This window comes from Haliaeetus leucocephalus, unplaced genomic scaffold, assembly GCF_000737465.1.
Source record: "Haliaeetus leucocephalus isolate CR32 unplaced genomic scaffold, Haliaeetus_leucocephalus-4.0 Scaffold752, whole genome shotgun sequence".
Taxonomy (NCBI): domain Eukaryota; kingdom Metazoa; phylum Chordata; class Aves; order Accipitriformes; family Accipitridae; genus Haliaeetus; species Haliaeetus leucocephalus.
Window position 1 is genome coordinate 2,663,568 of NW_010973188.1, and position 22,249 is coordinate 2,685,816.

The following is a 22,249-nucleotide window of genomic DNA, read 5'->3' on the forward strand; positions in this document are numbered from 1 at the left end:
GGCAGGGCCCCGGGGGCTGAAGGAGGCGGCGGGATGGCGTCCCCCCGAGCGGCTCCGTGCGACGCGGGCTTGCCGCCCCGCGGCAGCCCCGGACCCTGGCACGTTTGGTCGCGGGTCAGGCTGGAGGCAGTTTCTGGAGAGGTTCGGCCGAGGGTCCCGGCGGTGTTGGTGCAGGGTCGTGCCGGGGTTGGGCTAGCAGCCTTGCGGGCGGTCCTGCAGGCCCGGCCCCGAGAGCGGTCTGCCCTCCTGCCCCGGTCTCTTCTCCGGGGTTTGACGTGGCAGCACACAGTGCTTGTGCCCCCAGTGCCAGCGAGCTCCCTGCGTGGTCCACCAAACCCTGTCCATTGGTAGTATCTCGCTGCATGATGTCCGTCTGTGGGTGCTTTACCGTCTGGGAGCTAAATAGCTTCGGAAATAAAGCTTTGCTCAACTTGTAGTCCTGAGCACCATGTTCACATCCCTCCCAGAGCCGATCTGGTGCATCTAGGTCCCTTTCCAGCTGCCAAACTCATAGGCATTGCTCAGCAGGTTCTAGTGACTCCCTTCCCAGCTAATTCGGCAACTGTCTTACGTGGAGATGCAGACAGTACTGACAGAATGTGAGGCACTTGGCTCTTGCAGCAGGAAAAAATGGCATTGCTAGTAAGTGGGTGTGTTGGTTAGTTCAGGCAGTTGGCACCGCACTAATAGGACTGCCACTGTGGGGAGCATTATATTGCCCTGGAGTCGATTGTTTGGCCTCACTCACTGAGCTTTCTGTAAAATATGTAAGAGCCTGCACTGGGAGGGAGCAATTCCTCCACAACGCAGGGCTGTGACTCTTGACAAGAAGGGAAAACAGCGCTTTGCTACTGTTAGATCTTCTCCACGGGCAGGATTGTCCCCTGCAGCTGCAGTTTAGTTTTTGTTCCTTTTAGCTGAAGGCTGGACAGCCCCCTGTGGTTTCAGCACAGCTTCCTGTCCCTGGCTACCCTGTGCAGTATGTGGCCCAGCAAGTCTAGGCTTGTTGCTTTTCTAGTCTCAGCTGCCTTGAAAGAGACCCACCCCCTTATTTAGGTGACAGCGCAGTATGTGAATGTGTTTTTCTTGGAGCTGGAAAGTTGATAGATGGTAAGAGAGGAAAACCTTCTGCAAGTACCCTTTTCTCACTGTATAGCTCTGCTGCCCGAGAGCTGAGCTGACAATTCAGAACTTCCTTCTGTTGGCCTTTTGCCACCATAAGCACTGCTGTGTTTAGGAGCTGAGCTAGAAGGCAAGGAGAGGGCTATTGCCTCTCCTGACATGCAAATAAGTGTCCAGAGAAAAGGAGTTGCTTAGTGTTGGCAGCCCCATTTAGTCTGCCAGAGTACTTGGCTTCCTGCAGGCTCCAGCCCTTTCTCAGTGGTCCTTAGACCAAATCAGTGGAAAAATTACTTCAATATTGGCTGTACGTTCTCTTTGGAAAGCTGGAGCCTGTTGTGTTTGTAGTGAGCTTGATGAGTACCCAGGCCTTTCTGTGACAACCCAGTCAGGCTCCTGCCCTTCCCGGAAAAGTTCTTCTGAGCAGGTTGTGTACAGACAGTCCCAATCAGCTCTGGTTCTCCAGAACTGCCAGGCCAGTGACCAGCCTGCTTTACTGCAAAGAAGCCATTAGCTTGCTGCTTTATGTCTGTAGTCCTTCTCTCTTGCAGAGAGAAGATATGCAAGGATGTGGAAGTCGTGGAGTCAATGAAAAACTAACTGAGGGAGGGAGGGTATCAGTGTGCAGGAGAGGAGGCAGCGACTTTTGTTCCCCGTCCCCTGTTTCTGTGCTCATTCAGTGGATGGAAGCTGGTGGATAGGGTGGGAGTGAGGTGCTGTGGGTGGCATTGTGGGTCATGGATGGGTGAGAGGGGAGACTTTTGATCATCTGCTGGCCTGTGCCTTTTTGAAACTGGAACTCTCTCTCTGTGACTGTTAGACTGGACCTATTCTTTACTGGCAGTTAAAAAAAATCCCCCCAAAACAGTATTATCCCCTGTGTCCCTCTCTAGTTTTGTCCTCTGGTTTTCATCATGTGGGATGCTAACAGCAGAAACAAACCTAAAGTAAGTTCCAGTTGTGTAGGAATGAATGGCAAAAGAGGCTGTGACCTAACACAGTATATTTCTGCCACTTTCCCTCTCTCTGAAGCCATCAGCACAAGCTGCAGAGTATCTGGGCAGCTGGTGCCTATAGAAGTCCCTGCTGGCACAGCATCTAACCTTTCTGTCTTGTTTTATTCTCTGACCAGGCAGAAGATGGGAACATCGAGTACAAGGTGAGCCTTTTGAGGTTGCAGAAGGAGGTCTTCCTCCCAGAGGGTTATTTTGCTGTAAATTCACCAAAGACAGCATATGAGGACCATGTACAAGGAAGGGACAGAAAAGTAGACGCTATACTAAGGAACTATCAGTCATCTTCTGTGTCTCTGTGCCTAGCAATACCCGGTATGTGGAGCTGGAAGAATTTGATCTCAGTACTCATTTTTAGGAATCTGTTTTAAGAGATAAGACCCACTGTGTTTTTCCTGAAATCTTCCTTTTGAGACAGAGTTGCAGGTGTCCCTGATAATAATTTGTCACTTTCTTGTGGCTGTTCTGCCATTTGCACTTACTTGGTTCCTGTGTCAGAAATAGGTCTCACAGTGTGGTCTTTACCCCCACAGCAGGCAGGGTACAGATCCCTTTGGCAAGATGCAGGAAAGTTCTTCTACCATATGTATGCACCTTTGTGAAACCCTTTCTCACCTGTCCTATGGCTTCTATGCAGACACTAACATGGGCTGTGTTTTCTAGAGGTGGGTCAGAGTTGGCGGCATTGCTTCATGGTGTTGGGTTAGGGAGTTGCTGGCTTAGGCAATGGGATTTCCTCTGCATCCAGGCTGTGACTATAACTAGCCCCTCTGTTAAACAGCTGAAGCTAGTGAATCCCTCGCAATATCGCTTTGAGCACCTGGTGACACAGATGAAGTGGCGACTACAGGAAGGCCGAGGTGAGGCTGTCTATCAGATCGGCGTGGAGGACAATGGGCTGCTTGTGGGCCTCTCAGAGGAGGAGATGCGTGCCTCGCTCAAGACACTGCGCCGTATGGCAGAGAAGTACGTGTTCCCTTTCATCTGCAGGACCCGCAGGCCTAAACAGCCTCCAGTAGAGAGGCTCGGCCCCAGGAGTCCCCTGAGGAGCCGGTGGCTCCATTCTAAAAAGCACCTGTATGACTGAAATTCCCTCATCATGAGGCTCTGGAAATACAAAGGCAGTTATAGGGCTTTTGGCTGGAAGCTTGAGGCTCCCTTCCCTGCTATCCCCAGCTTTCATCCCATTCACTTTGCCAGCTGTGATTCTAGAGGCGCAAGAGCTGCCGAGTACAAGTGTATCTCACTCTTCCTTTTCATGTTTATGGCAGGGTTGGGGCTGACATTACGGTGCTGCGGGAGAGGGAGGTCGATTACGACAGTGATGTTCCAAGGAAGATAACGGAGGTGCTTGTCCGAAAGGTGCCTGACAACCAGCAGGTAGGGATCTGCAACTTGGCCGTTCTCTCCTGGTGGAGACTTAGAGGCTTCATACAAGCAGCTCCTTTTTGGGATGGGTGCCCAAACCCTAAAGGCACTTTGTCATAGATTGGCCCATAGCAGATGCTTTAAAGAGCTGCCAGAGGGAGGCTTGATGATAATGCTTTTCATCTCCAAGATTGTGGTTGAGGCAGATAGCAGTAGAGGAGATCGCCTGGATCAGAAGTGAGAAATTATTTCAATTCTATGGCAACAGTTCTGATGCAGGCCAGTGTGCAAACAAGGAAGGATTTAGAGTTCCTGCTGGAGCAAATGATCCTTTTTGTTATATCAAAGCCTGATGTGTCACATCACAACTCTAGAGAGTGTGTCGCAACTCCTAGACAGTGGTTTGCTGGAAGCAAGAGCAGAATCTGAGCAAGATTACACCACAGAGTATCCATCATGGAGGGAAGCTCTCTGAGGCACGCCTCCACTGCCATGTAGTGTTCAGTGCACACCCAGCACAGCAGTGGTTAAATTTCATAATTTCTCTGTTGTTCTTCCTGTAGTTCTTAGACCTGCGAGTAGCTGTGCTGGGGAATGTGGACTCAGGGAAGTCAACCCTGTTGGGTGTCCTAACGCAAGGAGAGCTGGACAACGGGCGGGGCAGAGCACGCCTCAACCTCTTCCGGCACCTCCATGAAATCCAGTCAGGAAGAACGTCAAGCATCAGCTTTGAGATCCTCGGCTTCAACAGCAAAGGAGAGGTGAGAGAGTGGGCTGCTGTACTCAGAAAGCTGGGGGAGAATAGAACTACCCTCCTGTTAAGACCGTGAGTGGGGCATGAGGGAAGAGAGGGGGCACAGCTCTGTGTCCCTTTAGCCGAACCCAAGTGCTGCTTGTCCGTTTGCAACAGATGTCGTTTTTTGTACCCATGGTGAATGATCTCTCCTCATTAATTCTGAGGTCAAAGTGGATAGATAAGAACTGGGTTTTCTTCACTTGCCTGCTGGGGCTCCTTCTCTCACCAAGTCCTTATGTTCCTCAGGTGGTAAACTACAGTGACTCCCGAACAGCAGAAGAGATCTGTGAGAGTTCTTCCAAAATGATCACTTTCATTGACCTGGCTGGCCACCACAAGTATCTGAAAACAACCATCTTTGGCCTCACCAGCTACTGCCCGGACTTTGCTATGCTGGTGGTTAGTGCCAATACTGGCATTGGTGAGTGTTGCTCTGCCTGCTTGGATTGACAGCAGTGTGTGAAGAGAAATGGAGAATGGGGGAAGTGGGTCATTGTTAGCTGGGAATGGTTGTCAGAAAAAAGTATTAGTCTGGAAGCCTCCACTGATTTCTTGTAAGGCAGTGCCTATGAGTGCCTGGGAGGGGAGCAGAGCTGGGATGCTCTTAACCAGCTGTGGACTGCATTAAACTGTACCCTGGACAGAGAGGCTTTGTTTGGAATTTGAGGCTCTGTTTGTCAGAAAAAAAAAAAAACCCAACAAAAAAACCTTCGACATATTCTTAGGGGTGCTGAATCCTGAAGCCTTGTAAAAAGGCAGCTGGAGTTCTCCCACATCTTTCCTTGACATTTTTGTGGCTGTTTTCTGGCAAACTCTAGCCCAAGAATGAAAACTACTGTATCTTTCTGAAGCAAACAGATCAGTCACAGAAACTCTTGACGGTTTTTATTTTTCTGGACTGATGTTTGGTTTCGTTTAAAAGAATTATTTTGACTTTTCGTTGCGTGATGAACTAAGTAGTTAGGGTGAAATCTCTAGAGTGGGCCTGTGGAAGAGCCAGGAGACATAGCTGGCACATAAACAAGCAACAGTGATGACTGCTACTGCACCTACACTCTCATTTGTCTCCTGCAGCAGGAACAACACGAGAGCATTTGGGCTTGGCCATGGCCCTCAAGGTCCCCTTCTTCATTGTCATCAGCAAAGTTGACTTGTGTTCGAAAGCCACTGTGGAACGGACAGTGAAGCAGCTGGAGCGAATCCTGAAGCAGCCAGGCTGCAACAAGCTCCCCCTGCTTGTGAACTCAGATGATGATGCTGTTACAGCAGCACAGCAGTTTGCACAGTCTCCCAAGTAAGGGACCTTTCCTTTCTTCTGCTGGGAGCAGGCAATTCAGACTGGGCTGCTGTGCGGATCTGGGGAAGGGCAACCACAGGGGAGGTGACCACATCTTGAACATCTTGGCTCCTCATTGAGTTTCCTACCTTTGCATTCTCCAAGAAGGCATTTTCACCTCCCAGGCCTTTTTCTGGGCTCTGAGAGTAGAAGGTGCCCGAGGCTGCACTGGAGTTACTCCTCCATAACAAAAGTGTGGGTTGGCAGGGGATTGGTGCCTCGACCAACCATTGAGGCAGGGGTTATCACAGAGTTGTACCTAGCCCATGTGCCCTCCTGCTCTAGCCATTTATCGCTGTGGTCCCTGTCCTCTTGCTGGACTCGGTAGATTCAAAATCCCAGCCACCTTCTGCAGCTGCGCTCTGGCCTTCTGCTTATTCCTTTCTGTTTGTGTCTGACAGCATCACCCCAATCTTCACACTGTCTAGTGTTTCTGGGGAGAACCTGGATCTCTTGAAAGTCTTCCTTAATATCCTCCCTCCACTGACCAACAGTAAAGAGCAGGAAGAACTAATGCAGCAACTCACAGAGTTTCAGGTGCGTAAGGATAGTTTGTTTCCAGTTCTGGTACTGCACTCATTGCTGTGACATGACAAAATCTGGGGGATCTGGACACCATGGGGAGAGATGTGGTGAACTCCTGGACTATTGGGAGACGTGAAAGTAAAGAAAGGACTCAGTCCTTTAAAAAAGCCTGTTAGGCTGGGCTCTGTCCTAACCAAGGGATGCCCATCTCGGGGATAAGATTGTTTCTCTGGTTGCCACTTAAAAGGCAGAGGTTCCTCTAACGGGAAGGTAGTGGGAACTGGTGAAAGCTCTGAGATGGTGTCTGATGACCAGCAGAGAGCTCACCTCCCTCTGCACAAGGGTCAGGCTCCTTGGCCTCATTCTGGAGTGCTATTTCACAGCTGTCTGAGCAGCTTGTTCTTGTTGCTTTGCTGCAGGTTGATGAAATTTATACTGTGCCAGAGGTGGGGACTGTTGTGGGAGGAACTCTGTCGAGGTAAGTGAGGCCAGGCAGACAAGTGTGGGTGTGAATGGTTGCTGGACTTCCCACAAAGTTAGAGTCACCCACTGCGGAAGTGGAAGCAGTGCAAGGCTCAGTCCTGTCTGCTGCCAGATGACTGCACCAAGTGAGGGTAAAGCCCTAGAGGGTGTTGGGAGGTGCCATGAGCAGACTATTGATCATGTGGTGGCAAGCAGACAGTCTGCTTTAAAGTTGCCAGATTAGGAATGTGAGCTGTAGCATGCTGAAGGAAGGCATGCTGGGACCCAGAGGTGGCAGAGGTTAGCCATGATCTCAAGGTGTTGCTTTCTTCCTTCCTTAAGCAGAGAGAGGAAATGTAGAGGACAAGTCCTCTGATCCCAGCAGTGGTTAACTGCATGCGACCCCATGAGAAGGCAGCTGTCCCTCAGTGTTCGGGAGTGATCAGAACAGTTTGGCTACCAGTGCATCCACGCAGAATGGGTGTCAACTGCAGTCTCTCCAGCAGAAACAATGCAGTGTGGCAGAGCACTGGGGACAGAATGGCCCCTGTCTGTACCTGGTATTCTTTTAGGGGTGATAGTGTGGCTTTCACTCCTACTGTAGGAAATCCCTGTTCCTACCAGCTTTGCCTCCCTGTTAGTTGGTCCTGGGTAGGAGTCCAAGGACACTCACGTCCTTGGCCTTGGGGAGTTTGTTTAGGTTGATCTTGGAGGGTGAAATTTCTTTGTTCTCTCCTGATGAACTCTGTCCTGCTCTTCTGCCCTGGGCAGTGGGATCTGCCGAGAAGGGGAAAACCTGGTGGTCGGTCCCACTGATGACGGGAAGTTCCTCCGGCTGAAAGTGTGCAGTATCCAACGCAACCGCTCTGCCTGCCGCGTACTGCGGGCTGGGCAGGCAGCCACGCTGGCCCTCGGACCCTTCGACCGCTCCCTGCTGCGCAAGGTGAGTCCTGCTGTTGCCAGGTTGATCACTGGTCCAGTGAGCAGGACTGAGGCTTCCCTGGAGATCCCCCATTGGTAGGGTGGGAATGAAGTAGGGATGTTTACAGGCAACTTGCTGGAAGGGGAGAAGACGGCCAGGCTATGAAGTAGGATGACTACAAGGCTGAGAATGGGATGCAAGCCCAGTCGGAGAGTGGAGATGTGTTTGTGATTTTGGTGGCTGTTCAGAAGCAAGGGGACTGGCCCTAACTGGTCTGAGCTTTGGGTTGTTGTGCAGGGCATGGTCATGGTGAGCCCAGAAATGAACCCCACCATCTGCTCAGTATTTGAAGCCGAGATCGTGCTGTTGTTCCATGCCACGACTTTCCGGAAGGGCTTTCAGGTGACGGTGCACGTGGGGAATGTGCGACAGACTGCTATTGTAGAGAAGATCCATGGAAAGGTAGGCATGGGAGGGAAGGGGAGGAAGATGGACCTCCCTGTGGGGTTTGCTGGGATTCCACCATGTCCTCTGGTAAAGCTAGGGCCTACTGGTATCTTGAGTAGCTGAGTGCCTTCCTAGGAGCACACTCCATCCCTTTATCCTGCCCATTTGGTTGCTTTTCCTCCCAACATGTTAAAGAATTCCCTCCTCACGAAACAAGCTGCGTGATGGACTACAGCAAGACTGTGAAGGGAGGTGAACTCTCCATTCTCCAGAGCCTGTGTCTTCCTGTCTCGCCTTATGCATACAATAATGGGAAGGGCTCAAGCCATGCAGTCTGAGGGAGGCAACCTGCTCATTTGCCTCAACTTCTTAGCATCCACATGCACCTCTCGGGCATGCATTGGTATGGTAGCTGGGTCTAAGCTCTCCCCTTTTTCTTTTCAGGACAAGCTGCGGACAGGAGAGAAGGCAGTCGTCTGTTTCAGGTTCATCAAGCATCCTGAATACTTGAAGATCGGAGCCAAGCTGCTTTTCCGTGAAGGAGTCACCAAAGGCATTGGGCATGTCACTGACCTCCAAGCCATCATCACCAAAGAAAACGGCCTGGAGGAGTCCCTGGGGCCTGGACAGCTGAGCTTCTGACTACCACTAAGTCAGAGAGATCTCCACTCACCACCACCTGGGGAAAAGGATGGAAGCTTCTGTGGCTCTCTGAGTGATGCCTGGAGCTGCTGCTGTCCCATTCTAGCATGGGTGTCCCTCCTCCGCACTGTGAGATGGAGCCTCGGAGAGCTTCTCGCATTCAGTGCCGTACATGGGGCAAGTTAAGCATGTTCTCCACATTGCCTGCAGCTTTTGTTACCCTGTCCTCCTTCAGAATAGATCAGAGGCACCTGCAGACCTGGGCAGGCAAGTTCTGGCTTTGTTTACTGTTAGAAAATTACTGGTTGGGAGGAGGAGAACCCTTGAAGACTAGCAGTGAAGGGATGTTTTTCCATCCCTCACACAAGATCTGGTCCCATTTCTGCTCTCTGAGCACTAGGTTGATAACAGTCCTCTCGAGTCATCCTGCAGCACATCCCTCTGGGCAGGGGATGGAAGAGGCCCTGCTACCCACAGCAAGGACTTGGTTGAACTTCTCAAAACACATTCAGGACACTTTTTAACCGTTTTAATCTTGGTTAGCTTTAATCTGCTGTGTGTCCATTTGTGTGTTGGTTTTGCATTACTCCAGTCTGAGTGTCTTACTGTTGGACAAGTGTCCTGTTCCCCACTCACATGTACACACCTTCAGCATCCCGCTTTCCGACTCCCGGGAAGCTGTGGCTGCTCCGAGTGGCACAGCTTCCCGATGTAATGGTGTGAAGGCAAGGCAGAGTTGGCATTTGCATCTGTTCCTTGCAGCAGCTGGGCAGGAGGCCATTCTGTGGAGCAGAGTGGGGCCTGGGCCTGTGCTGGCATGTGCAGGTTGTTTCTGTGGATGTTCAGCTGCAGGTGTCACCTGCATGTCTGCAGCAGTGGTTTGCAGTGGGCTACCTGGTGTGGCTATTCCAGGGCCTGGCCCAGCTTACTCCTCATATGCTTGCCTTAATGTGTGAGGAGGACAGGCTGTGTTACTAACACAGAACCAGGTGACTTCTATTGTTTAGATGTGATTTGACAGTAGTGTGATTTGATTTCTGTTTCTCCTCAAGAAAGACTTCTTTTCTTTCCCTTGCCACTGGGGTTTGTTGTCAGAGGAAAGTTGGTGCTGCCAGCAAGGACTCTGTGCACAAGAGTGGAGCACATTTGTCCCCCACTCGCTGTTGTGCAGCTCCCCTGTGTGACTGTTACTCTGGGCCACTCGTAGCTTGGAGGGTGCAGCAGGGGCTGTATAGCTGTACATAGGCTTTTGATTTTCTTGTTGACTGTTAGACCAAATGTGTCAGCTGTGAGCAACAGGCCTTCAGCCAGCCCTGTCACATGGCATGGTGGCCTGCCAGCCCTGACTGAAGGGAATGGCGAGAGCCTGTGATGGCACTTGGACACCCCAACAGCCCTTCTACCATCCTGAGAGCAAGTTCTGCTTCTGGGCTGCTGGCACAGGCAGTGCCTGTGGGGCTGAGCAGCCCATGCTGATCTGTAGATGTCGCAAAGCAGCGCTCTCCACTGGGCTGGGCTCTAACAGATGGGGAGGTGGCAGCTGCACCCTGCAAAGAGCATGCTGAGGTGCGTGGAAGCCGGTGGAATGGTAGTATACATGGAGGGATTCAGAGGCAGCTCAGTAGTGATGGGAGTGACCTGTTCCTTGGGGGGAGCACTGACCCAGGTGAAAACTCTGCTTCTTTCCCATCAGCCCAGCAGTATGACAGGAATTGCTGGCTCAAGGTCTCTGCTCAAGCAGAATCCCTCTTTCTTCCCATCCTGGCAGTGCTCTGGTGTTACAGTGACATGGTCTTTCACCCATGCCTGCAAGGAAAGGCCCCAGCTGCCAGCAGGCTCTTCCCTTTGGTGCTAGTGGGTCACAAAGAAAGCTGCCTGGGGGGCTGTACCCCAGCTGTTTGCAGCAGCCCTGGTGTTTTCTGCCCCAAAGCAGGCATGGGGTGCTGTGACCTCCTCTGAAGTAGCTGATGGCTAGTCTCACCTTATCCCTGCCATCTGTGGCATGACTGTTCTTGGTGCCATGCTCTTCATAATTGCTGTTTTGTTGTCTTGAATTTTTCTAATGCTGGGGGTTGTCCCTGTTCCCCAAGCATCTATATATAAATGTACAGAATAAAGATGTTTTATTGAGCTTGCTGGCTGAGTTGTACAATAAGTGAGGGTGGAGCTGGGCTCTTGCCGTGCTGCCCTTGGAGCTGGGTCACGGTTAGAGATGGCTGCCCTTCACCCCTTCCTAAGCTTCCTGCATTCAGACCTATAAATACCATCCTGTGGCATGGAAGGAATGCACGCACACTGCTGTTTACAACCGTGCTCTCCTGGCTTATCTGAGCAAGCCTGGGTGTGCAGCCTGGGGTGACAGGCAGCCACGTCACTCTGAGCACAGCACTTCGGGCTGTTGTGGGTGGAACAAGCTGTGGTGAGTGCTTCCTTGCAGTCACAAATTCCCTCAGAGCCTAATTAAAGGGATGCTTTCTAGGGCACACATCTTAACTTGTGATTTGTTTTTGAAATAGCTTCGATCTTGAGGGGTTTGTGACTAACTTCTCTCCATGAGAAAAGGTTGTTCTCTTGGGACAAACAGAGGCAGAAAGGCTTCCCTGTGGAGGTGACCTGTGTCAGTGAAGGGATTTGCCTATTCTCAACTTGTTTTGTGTCAGGTAGTAGCATCTGCAGAGTCTGGTCCTGCCAGACACTTAGGAAATGAGATGTGCCACTGTCACAGGAGCATGAGGCAACCCTGCCAGACTCGTTGCTATTTCTCTTTACGTGAGGACTTTGGGCAACTTGTCGCTTTGCAGTGTGAGGACTGTCATTAATGGGAGTAACTCTGTAATTCCTTCCTCTGCTGATTACCAGCAGAGCTGCACGCACCAGAATGAACTTCTTGTGCTTCCTGAAATCTCTCAACAACTTTGTCAAGTGTTAGACCCCCAATGACAGTAACATAGCAGCTTCGCAGCACAGGCTGTCTGCTGGAAGGAGAGCAGCTCAACAGCTGCAAGTAGGATGATACAGTTCAGAAAAGAAGGGGAAACAGTACATGCAAATACAGCTGCACTTTGCATCATTATCTGCTGCCTGAAAGGCGCTCTCTCCCCCTGCTGAGGGAGGGGAAGCCTGCAGCTGATGAAACTGCTAAGTGTGTTTCCAAACCCCACCCAGTGCTGCCTTGACGTGGCACGTTCCTTCCCCCTGCCCTAAGAGCTGAGTTCAAATTATTGGCAGCAGCACTTTTGGGAGAAGCCAGCAGGCTCCAGGCAGCTAGTGGTGTAGCATGCAGATGAGCCTTGCTGGGCAGCTGAGGGCAAGCACATCTCTTGCCCTGGAGCTGTTCTCACCCTCTCTTAGTGCTTGCTAGTCCCCTCGATGATATTCTGCTTTGTTGGCTCTGTTGTAATTTGTGGAGCATGGGGGCAGCCACTCTGATGTGAACTGTGGCCCAGAGAGCTGAACAAGTCATTCAGCAGAGCATGATCAAAATACATACCTGTCATCAGGTTGCATGTAATATCACCCAGAGTCTGGGGAGGAAGTAAAATGGGGTTATACACTCTTTCTGCAATGGAGGAAAGCTTTCACAGAGGGCTGTGTGACTCTGGCATGTTTCCCATCCCTGCCATGAGGAGTCTAGCAGAAGACTGTTTATGTGTCAATAGCAATTATCAGGAACCAGTGCTGAGATTTCAAAAAGCCCAGCAAAAAAGTATGCCCATGCAGCTCCAGCTTCCTCAACTCTTAGACAGGAGCAGTCTCTCTTGTGCACTCCAGAGCTGGTGATAAGCATCACACAATGGACTGCTACACAGAGGGAATTGCCAAACTGTCTATAACAAAAATCTTGAGGGGGGGGGTGTGTGTAGAATAAAAATCAGTGTCTTCCAGGTGGAGAGGACCCACAGGGCTAAGCTACCATATGTAAGTTATACAGTAAGGGTAAAGCCTGCAACTGCAGCTAGAGGAGAACCACCATGAGGTGAAGGCTTCATACTAAGTGACTGGATAGGGGTTCAAGCCTAGGCTTGGCTGATGATGCCCTGGGATAAGCCACTGTGCTTACAGTGTCTGCTTTCACAGTAGGAAAAGAAAGCTGAGCAGTGATGCTATGGAAGTAGCCATGGCAGAAGTGGAGGCAAGTACAATGCAGCTTCTGGTAGCACCAAGCAGGCAGAGGCAAAAGCTAGCTGCCACCAGCTAAACTGGGTACATCCAGCATCATATGCAATTCAGGAGTTCCAGTTCCTGTTAGACTTGGGGTAGAGATAATTTATTAAACTTTTCTGCATTAAAACCTGACAGACAGTATAAAAACTTTTAACTGTATTTAAAAACACTGATTCTCTAAAAACTCCCAGTATGGCTGGGAGTTAAGGAGGTAAGCGCTTAAAGAAAAAATCTAAAGTTCTTGTCGCACCTTCTCTGGGTCGTTTTGCACTAGATCCTGCTGGAGTCTTGGGCTTGTTCTTTGCCTTGGCAGGAGACCTGGAAGCTGCAGCCTTTGGGCTGGGAGCTGCTGCTGGAGCCATGGGAGCACTGGGCTCCAGGAAGGAGCTTTGCAGCTCCAGAGCAAAGTGATAGTCCATGTGCTCTGGGAACTCCCACACCAGCACAAGCTGGCCACACTTCTCACAGCACTGGTGGTCCCCCGGTGAGGCAGGAGGGAGTGGGGTGAGCTCAGGAGAGGGTGGCAAATTCTGCTCATTTCCCTCCACAGCTGGCTCTAATTTCAGAAGGGTCCTGGAGCTGGGTGGAGTTGAGGGTGTTTGTACAGCATCAGACAGCAACTTCTCACAGGGAAGCATCTTGTAAGGAGAAGTAGGGCTCCCATCTCCAGGACTCTGTTTCATAGGGGACTCCAGGTCACACTGCACCGAGGCAAGTCCAATGTCATCTCTCTCTTGGTCCTTTGCAGAGCTAGGCACAGGTGACTCAGCAATGGTAGCGGCAGGCAGGCTGGTTGTTGCCACCATCTGTGACTGCTGCCTTTCTGCTGCCTTTTGGAAGAACGACTCAATAGCATTAGCTGGCTTCTGCCTAAACTCTTTGCTTGGGCTCCTAAAGAACTTGACCCTGGGCCTCCTAGAAGACATGTTTTGGCTGGCAGTGCCATCAGGCTGGGTATCACTCGTCAGGAAGGTGGCAATGCCTGCAGAGCCTGTAGCAGGCTCTGAGAACTTGCTTGCCGAGAGAAGCACAGATATGAGCGGTGGAGACCTGCAAAGGACAGACCAACATCAGCTCAGACACCAGCCTGGGAAGCAAGAAGTCTCTTGAGGTAAGACTTTAAGTAACATAAAATGTTCACAGCCAGGAGACAGGGGAACTGCACTCTGGGTATCTGGCAAGGGGTGGTAGAGATGTTTCTTCTGACAAAATGTTAGTATTGCTACCTCCAGAACAGAGTCTCACAGGCATAGCAGGCTGTGTTGGGCAGAGCAGAAAGCCTCTTCCCAGAACAGCATTTCCCAAAGGAAAGGGCACTGGAGCAGGGACATCCAGCTGCCAGCCTGGAATTTCAGTGCACCACAGGCCAGAGCTGCCGTGAGACTCCCAGGCAAGATGAGAGCAGCAGCCTTGTCGAAGCCAAATGGGACCTTCTTGCCTTAACTATGCCTCTGCTTTCTCCTTTCCTCCTGCTCTGCAGTGAAGGCTGTGTTGAATACAGGAGCTGCACACCTTAGTTTTCCTTCCTGCCCCAACAGCCTCCTCCCAAAAAGCACCTTTGTCCTTAGGGGAGGGGAGCAAGGCCTAGCTAGCTTCTCCAGCCCAGCAGGCAAGGACTGCCTCACTCCAGCTGGACACCACCCTGCCAGTAGCAAGCATCAGCTCCAAGTACAGAAGTCAGAAGTGTTTTGCCAGATGTGGGGCTAGGAAGAGGCCAGGCTCTCACAGCTGTCCTACCACTAACAAGCAGAGGTCACTGCGCTCTGCTGTGTGTGCACTGAGGATCACTTTTCCTGCCAGTCGGCATAACATTCTCATTCCTTTCTGTCAGGTCCCTGGCTCATCCTGCACCTCCTGCAGCAGAACAACCCCTGACAGAGACACAAACCACCTCCTCCCACACTCACCAGGCCGCCTGGTGAGCCCCAGCCATGTTGCAGTTTTGGATGAGGGTAAAGGCATCGTTGCACATTTTCTGGGCATCATAGCGGGACAGCGCGCAAAAGCGTGACACCCGGGTGTCTCCCTGCATGCGGATGACCACCATCAGCTGCTTGGCCACTCGGTGGTTCTGCAGAGAGAAGAGGTAGCTGTGTTTCAAGCGACACCTGCAGGAAAAAGCAGGAAAGGCCGAGGAGACCATCCGGCTGCCCAGAACCCCGTACTATCAGCTACCACCTCCCGATGATGGCAGCTTGTCCTGCCTGGCCTGATCTCCAAGGGATGAGATACAGGACAGCAAGTGCTTGTACAGCTGTGCCACATAGGATGGGAAGCAGTTACTCCTTGCTTTCCTTCAAAGGCAGCTGCACACCTTTTCTTGGCACCCCCTACAGGGATGAAGCTAGCCAATTAATCTCACCTTGGCCTGCAGTCTACCATCTGGATTTGAGCGTATTGCTTCCTCTTACAGCCCACAGCACAGGCAGAGCTGCATCAGCAAAGGGCTTGCAAGGGAGCAGCAGTACAGCAGGAGGAAGGTGCAGTGGGGCTCAGGTCCCTGCATCCTAAAGCATGGGACAAGGACCATTCTTAGTCCTGCAGTGTTCTGGGGCAAAACCATCCTTCCTGACTGGGGTCCTGCATGCCTTTTTGTTTGGGACACCTCAGCACACAGGCACACATCTGAGGACGAGCAGATTTCCTCCCCCACCGCACACCACCCTCAGCCTCCTGCAAACAGCTCACAGTGCAAACGTGCTGCGTGGCTTCCTGAAGGCCAGCAGGGAGAATGCTGTCCCCATGCCTCTCCTCCTTACCTGGCTCCTGTCCTTGGTCAGTCTAGATTCCAGCTCCAAGGCCAGCTGCAGGAGCCAGTGTTGCACCTGGACAAAAAAGTGGTAACAGACAGGTTGGGCCTCTGCTCACAGCACTGCCACCAGGCCAGAGCAACACTCCGCACACTGGGGAATGCCGAAGGGACATCAGACTGGAATGGATGCGGACCATCACGAGGCCCCATGGCTGGAGTACTCCTGGAGAAATTAGCCCAGGTGAGGATTATACACTGGAGGCAAGGTATTGTAGATACCATAGAAGTCCTGCAGCATTACTACTAGACTTTGCCAAGTAGTCTGGGTCCCCTGCCCTGGATCTCTCTTCGTGTCTCCCTACAGCTCTGTGGGAACCACTCCCCAGCTAACAGGTAAGGTGCATCCTCCCTCTTTCTTTGGGCTATTTACCTTCTTTCTAGCAACCAAGCCCTTGAAGCTTGGCACTGTGAATACCTTTTAACAGCACAGACCCACAGTCTTGCTCGTGACAATTACAATAAGGTTGGACCTCTTTTTGCAGGAGTTCATCAATGCATGTCTGTCAAACAGGGATACCCCTGATTTCTGGGGCCCAAACCACCTCTTCCCACTGTACCCCTAGGCTGAGTTTCAGGGCACTGTGACACAGAAAAGCAGTAGTTCTGCAAGCTAGTCTCAGCTTTTAGAGTTCTCATCTCCAGTGCAAAGACCAAGCCTTGTGCTAGATGTAGGCTTCTCCCACCTCCTTCTGTGTGGCCAGGGCTGTCTTCCCAGGGAAGTTCTTGCTGCAGCCAATGGACTGGGGCAGGTACCGGTTTTTGACAGGTTCGTCTTCAATTCCTCTGCACAAGTCATAGAGCCAGGACCTGAAAGCCACAGAGGAATCATGACGTAAGGCAGCAACAGACAGGCAGGCATCACTGGGCAGCAAGCCAGCCTTCCGCTGAGCCATGCTTTCAGCTCTGTGCAAGCTGTGACTCTGCCTCTCATCCCCAGCTCTGCAGTTGCAGCCACAGCTGAACAGGCAGACTTCCTTCAGGCCACAACTGCCTGTCAGCGCAACTCCTCTGCCTCTTTTCCTGAAGTGGCAGCAGTTCACCAGTCTGCACGGCACCCTAGCCACTGCTCTGGGCCCAGAAGTGGTGTTTCAGGCTCCAGTCCAGCCTTGTAATTTTCTCTGTAATGAGACTGTCAAGCCTGCCTGCTTCCCAGCTTGCAGGGAGCCCTTCCACAGCTTGGCCCCATCCTTAGGCGCTGTAGAGGAAGGCAGAGAAGCTAGCTGACAGGCAAAACATTATCCTGGGGAGGGTGCCTGGGAGCAGGCAAGACTGGAAACCTGTTTGTGGGCCTGCCAGACCAATGCTTCTCAAAGATGTCACTGAAGTTTTACCTTCCAACCTTCCTAATCACAGCAGAACCACCTGTGACTGAAAGGAAGTCTCAGTTCCTGCCAAGAGGCAAGTTGTGGTGAGTGGGTTATTACCCAGTTTTGTCTCCAAAGTGAGTCTGGAGCTCTATCTCACTGAACTGTGTCAGCTGCCCGATGTACTCTACTCCCAGGACATCTGTGATGGCAGTGCCAAGTTTGCCTCCCAGGTTACGGCTACAGCAGAGAAAGAAAAAGAGAAAGAGAAAACACAAATGAAGCATCATGTGGAGACTATGCCAAGTCTTCTTGCAGCAGCTATCCCTAGATCAGGACAGCTAGAAGCAGTCAGGAACTAGCAGGAAAAAAGGGAACACTTGGTACATAACAGCTTTTTTGCTCATAACAGGACATGTAAGAGTTGAAGTGGGAACTTCTCCTTGGCTTGCCCAGTTTCAGTGCTTCTCCCTCTGCTCCATCTTCAAAACGTGGTCCCAAACCATGCTCTGAAGAATGCCTCACACACTGCCTGCTTCCTCCTACCCTTCCACACAACTCCCCCTCCATCCCTAGTGAGACCCTGAAAGCAGAGAACAGCAGTGCAGGTCTGGAGAGCAGGACCAGGGATCCATTCCTCTGGAGCAGCAGTGCTGGTAACTTTTCCCTACACCAGGAAAAGTACTTGCATGTAGTGTGGATGCTCAAAACCAAACTACATCTGTTCTCTGGGAGCACAGCTCTGTCACTTACACTGGAGCACAGCTATGGCCTCCTTTCCCACAGTTTCTCCTGGCTTACACCTATACACCCCAGCAGTCATCTTCAGCACAGCTCTACCCAGGGAAAGGCTGCCCACAGGATGCTAGTGGGCTCTTTGAGTGTGGTCCCTTCACTAGCAGGACTGCAGCTCCCAAGCATGCTCCTCCTGAACTGTCACTCACAGCTGTGAGGGATTACTGGCATGATTTCCTCTCCGTTTTTTACAAGCATTGATGAACAGTTACTGTGGAGTTGAAAGCCTTTGCTGACTGCTATCAATTAGCATCAAATTGCTCTCTGTTGAGGTGGCCAGGAACAGCTTCCTACCCCAAGTCACTTTAGTTCTGCTCACACAAGCAACGATGACAAACCAACAGGAGCAAGTACCACAACAACGAAGACAAACAGCTCTCTTCCTGATAAAAGCCTGGATAGTGGTGGAAGCACAGCACCAGCATTTCAAATACATGCTCTTGCCACAGAAGAGCTCAGCCTGAGCCCTAAGTTGCACAAAAGCAGGCAGGTCCCCAGTACTTACATATTGCTGACAGGCAGGTGGCTGAAGAGCTGTGGGACAAATCGCGAAGATACTAGCGTCTGGCGGTTGGGCTTGTTTAACCCACAGGCCAGTTTTGCCAGTGTCTGTAACACAGAATAGGGTGGAAACCCTGTTATTACAAACTTTGCACTGACTTTGTTGTGACTCTACCTAATGGCTTGTGCTGCATCACCTCTAAGAGCTGCCTTTGGAATAGCTGCTAGTAAGGACATGCAGGTTGCACCACTGCTTGCTCCCAGGTAGTATCCACCCTGGGACTTGGCATGCACTGGCTGGGTACTCTGAAAGCACTGCTGCTTCCAGACTTGCAGCTCTGCAAAGGCCTGGACTCCCGCTCCAGGCAGCTTAGGGGATCTGGGTCTATCACCTGTTCTGGTTGGCTTAGTTTTCCATCGGGCAAGCATGCTAGAGCTTCCAGAGCATCCCCATAATCCTCCCCAGGCTATTTCTCTCACTATGTCTTGCTCCTTCATCTTCTGTGTTTGTCTTGCTTTTTCTCAATGTCACTGTGTTAATCTTCTCTCTGCAAGGTTCACAGCTGCATAATGCTGCAAAAGGAAATCTACAAAATACAGAATTGCTAGCCTGGAAGGGATGCTCTCTAGCCTATCTGCTATACAGCTTCCCCTCCCACTCTAATCTACCACAGGATCAAGAATACAAAGACCAGCTTGAAATACCTTTATCTGGGCATTTGGGGCTTTTTTTTTTTTTTTTTTAACAAGTGTAACAATTTCCTCTTTCACTGCTTTACCACACATCCTATAACTAAGCAGAATTTCTTCCCTGCCTCTTGTCTATGATCTTTATTAGCAGCCTGTTTTACAGGTTTACATACGTTCTCACTCTTTTCTAGACAAAGAAGATACCTTTCCTTCAACTTTTCATATCCAGTCATTTTCCAGATGTACAATTATTGTTATTCTTGTTTCACTGGAGACTCTTCCAAGTCTACCCATACTATTCATAAAGTGAAGAGCTGCAACCTGAACCAATCACTAAGATTTCATGGGAAGAAATAATTACTTTTTCTGACACCTTCTCTAATCTTGCACATGTTGAAACGGCATTTGCCGTTTCTACAAGAGCACTCATATTACTGACTCATCCTGCTGCTTGTCCACAATAACTCCAGGCTACTTCCAGACTTACTGTGACTTAGCCAAAAGCCTGCTGGTTGCTTTTTTGCCATAAACCACAAAAAACATCAGTGAGGAGCATAAGAAGCACTGCTTGGTGATTTCAGACTGTTTCTGGGCTTTTCCAAGCCCCAAATTTTCAGCTCTAATTTCATCTCCCAGAACTCTTACAACCCAGGCCCTGAGACCCATCTGTGCTTCGCATCACCTGGGTTCCCACAGCTGTTCCCTCTCCATAGGCTTCAGTGAAAATATTGACTCTTAGTGGACCTCAAGACAGATCCCCCCGGGATCCTACTCTAAACATCCCCATTTGAGCACAACTCACTGAACGAAATCATTATGGGAAACAACAGCATTGTCTTCAGCTAGATGCATGCCCTCCAGATACCCTATGAAAATACACGACTGAGGTTGTCATGGTCCACTTACGCAACTCAGGGTGAGGTGTTAGAAACTTTAAGGTCAACACCTCACATCTGCAGTTTCCCCTGCACATTAGGCCACTTATGCTGTTAAAGAGGGCACATAAAGAGTTTGGCAAGAGTGGTTCTTGATAAAAGCATGCTGTTATCCTCCAGGTGCTTCCAAATAGCTCATTCAATTATTTGGTCTCATTTATCAGCTGGGTTCCTGGTGTACTCTAACAAGTTAGCTCACTCAGAGGAAAAGTCCCCCAGGAGAGTTTTCTTCAGGAAAAAATGAGAGCTTAAAGCAGGAAACCTCCACCTTGAGTTTTAGGCAACAGTGGCTGTGGCCAGAGAATGGTTTTTACTGACACAAATTCCCAGCAACTTGGAGGAAGAATAATACCAGTTTGGGGCACTGAGGTGAGTTGGGTTGCTTTTCCTCTTTCTGGTCAACCAGTCTTTACCCCTGCTGGCCATGCTCTGGGTGATGCTCAGCCAGCTGCTGAGAGCACCCGCAGGAGCACTTCATGCATGTCAGCAGCTGCAGAAACAAACGGACTTTGATGCTGCAGCTATAGAGGGTTTCCTGTTGGGTGAATGCAGGGTGGTTTGCTGAGAGCACCTAGCACTCGTTTCATCCTTTGCAAAAGGAGCTTATCTGTACAGTTATGACTCTAAAAATGCAGGCTCTGACTAAAAAAAGAAAAGGCTAAAGACTAAATGGATCCCTTGGAATTTAAGGAAGATAAATTTCATTTTAGACTGCTGCAGAAACAACTGGCACTATGATCACCTGTACACAGGTGATGGAGCTAGTTCTGCTTGCCTTGAAACTAGAGCAGACTGTGAGGCAGAAATGAGCTAGCTGAGGAATATCACTGGTGTAGAAGTTTCCAGTGGGAAGGGATGTTCAATTTGCCTTTTTGCTCTCTTTAATCAAGAATAACAGAGAGGAGCCCTGCTATCCCTAGCAGCTTCTCCCAGCTTCCATTTTCTATGCCAGCATTAGTCTTTTTTTGTTCTTTTTTTACAAAGGAGTAAGGAAATTATGATGTACTGTGCTATCCCTGAAGAACTGTATATATATACCACAAGCACAATGCAGAGATTACCAGAGGCTACATGTGGCTGTGCAGAACATGCTACCATGCTTCCACAGCCAACTCACCTCTGCAGGTACAAACCTTTTCTGCAAAGAATGAAACGAGTGCTAGGTGCTCTCAGCAAACCACCCTGCATTCACCCAACAGGAAACCCTCTATAGCTGCAGCATCAAAGTCCGTTTGTTTCTGCAGCTGCTGACATGCATGAAGTGCTCCTGTGGGTGCTCTCAGCAGCTGGCTGAGCATCACCCAGAGCATGGCCAGCAGGGGTAAAGACTGGTTGACCAGAAAGAGGAAAAGCAACCCAACTCACCTCAGTGCCCCAAACTGGTATTATTCTTCCTCCAAGTTGCTGGGAATTTGTGTCAGTAAAAACCATTCTCTGGCCACAGCCACTGTTGCCTAAAACTCAAGGTGGAGGTTTCCTGCTTTAAGCTCTCATTTTTTCCTGAAGAAAACTCTCCTGGGGGACTTAAAAACCCTTTTCCTCCTAGTGAGCTAACTCATTAGGGTACTCCAGGCAGTAAATTAATTGAGTGCTGACTGCATAGGCCCCATCTCTGGGAAAAAAACTCCTCTCCTTCCCAGATGTCCTATAATTTCCCTGCAGGTGTGCTCACACATGGCTGCATTCCCCAGTCAGCTTGCCTTCTATGGGAGACTTGAAAGAGTGCATAGGAGAGCGTCTACAGCACATTTTGACTCTGCTACTCAGAAGAAATCAGGCTGACGTGTTACAGACGTACCTTGTTGTGCGAAATCCCAGCTGAACACTTGAATCCAGTGGCTGCTTCTACAGCCACCCTCATTTCTTCCACAATTACTGCACCCATGGTCAGCTGCACGTCAGGACAATCAGGGTTATCGAAAGACAGCGACGCCAGCCACTCGTGCAAGCCATGTTGCCGCAGCTCCTCTAGAAAAGGATGCAAAGGGGATCAACGTGGGCATTTCTTGCTGAGCCCAGCAAAGGGCCCGGTAGCATTGGCCAGCCCCAGCCAACAGCCACATGCTTCTGTAACTGCGCGTCAACAGCAAGGACGAGAAGCGGGCACCTTAAAAGCCATTCGTTGGGGAAGACATAGATCCCATTTCCCAACCTCTTGCTTCGGGGGAGATAAAGCAGCCCGCCCTCTACCTCTGTTGATGTAGAGGGAGTGTTACCAACGGAGCGGGAGAGGGACAGCACGGGGGGCCCGGGGCCGGCAGCAGCAGCGGGCTCCTTTCTCGCCGCGTTGTGCAGCCTCAAAGCAAAGCCGTTAGAGCCGCCCCGCCGCGGTATGCAAAGCGCCGACCCCGGCGGCCGAAGCCCCGCGGGGCCGGCCGGGCCCGGGTCGGTGCGTACCCTTCGCGCTGGGCTGGGGGC

General features: G+C 50.8%; 2 protein-coding genes across 6 annotated transcripts in view; one reads left to right on the forward strand and one right to left on the reverse strand.

Annotated features, from left to right (window-relative positions):
• Positions 1 to 12,791, forward strand: part of GTPBP2 (GTP binding protein 2) — a 14,324-nt gene extending 1,533 nt beyond the window's left edge. For 3 of the 5 annotated variants that reach the window (XM_010581177.1, XM_010581181.1, XM_010581180.1), the window contains exons 2-12: positions 2,252 to 2,278; positions 2,914 to 3,098; positions 3,404 to 3,512; positions 4,064 to 4,261; positions 4,543 to 4,717; positions 5,371 to 5,590; positions 6,034 to 6,169; positions 6,577 to 6,635; positions 7,391 to 7,562; positions 7,839 to 8,003; positions 8,433 to 12,791. In XM_010581177.1, coding sequence (XP_010579479.1) covers positions 2,252 to 2,278; positions 2,914 to 3,098; positions 3,404 to 3,512; positions 4,064 to 4,261; positions 4,543 to 4,717; positions 5,371 to 5,590; positions 6,034 to 6,169; positions 6,577 to 6,635; positions 7,391 to 7,562; positions 7,839 to 8,003; positions 8,433 to 8,630 — 1,644 coding nt within the window. In that variant the 3' untranslated portion in view covers positions 8,631 to 12,791. Of the gene's footprint in view, positions 1 to 2,041; positions 2,067 to 2,251; positions 2,279 to 2,913; positions 3,099 to 3,403; positions 3,513 to 4,063; positions 4,262 to 4,542; positions 4,718 to 5,370; positions 5,591 to 6,033; positions 6,170 to 6,576; positions 6,636 to 7,390; positions 7,563 to 7,838; positions 8,004 to 8,432 lie in introns of those variants that run through there. The other 2 variants (XM_010581178.1, XM_010581179.1) reach the window with 2 other exon arrangements.
• A 93-nt stretch (positions 12,792 to 12,884) lies between these two features.
• The window catches only part of POLH (polymerase (DNA directed), eta), a 10,042-nt gene continuing 677 nt past the window's right edge, over positions 12,885 to 22,249 (reverse strand). The window contains exons 3-10 of the mRNA XM_010581176.1: positions 22,229 to 22,249; positions 21,630 to 21,799; positions 18,211 to 18,314; positions 17,031 to 17,150; positions 16,290 to 16,413; positions 15,554 to 15,619; positions 14,702 to 14,865; positions 12,885 to 13,844 (exon numbers count right to left, since the gene is read on the reverse strand). The exon at positions 22,229 to 22,249 is cut by the window's right edge and continues 206 nt beyond it. Coding sequence (XP_010579478.1) covers positions 12,998 to 13,844; positions 14,702 to 14,865; positions 15,554 to 15,619; positions 16,290 to 16,413; positions 17,031 to 17,150; positions 18,211 to 18,314; positions 21,630 to 21,799; positions 22,229 to 22,249 — 1,616 coding nt within the window. The 3' untranslated portion in view covers positions 12,885 to 12,997. The remainder of the gene's footprint in view (positions 13,845 to 14,701; positions 14,866 to 15,553; positions 15,620 to 16,289; positions 16,414 to 17,030; positions 17,151 to 18,210; positions 18,315 to 21,629; positions 21,800 to 22,228) is intronic.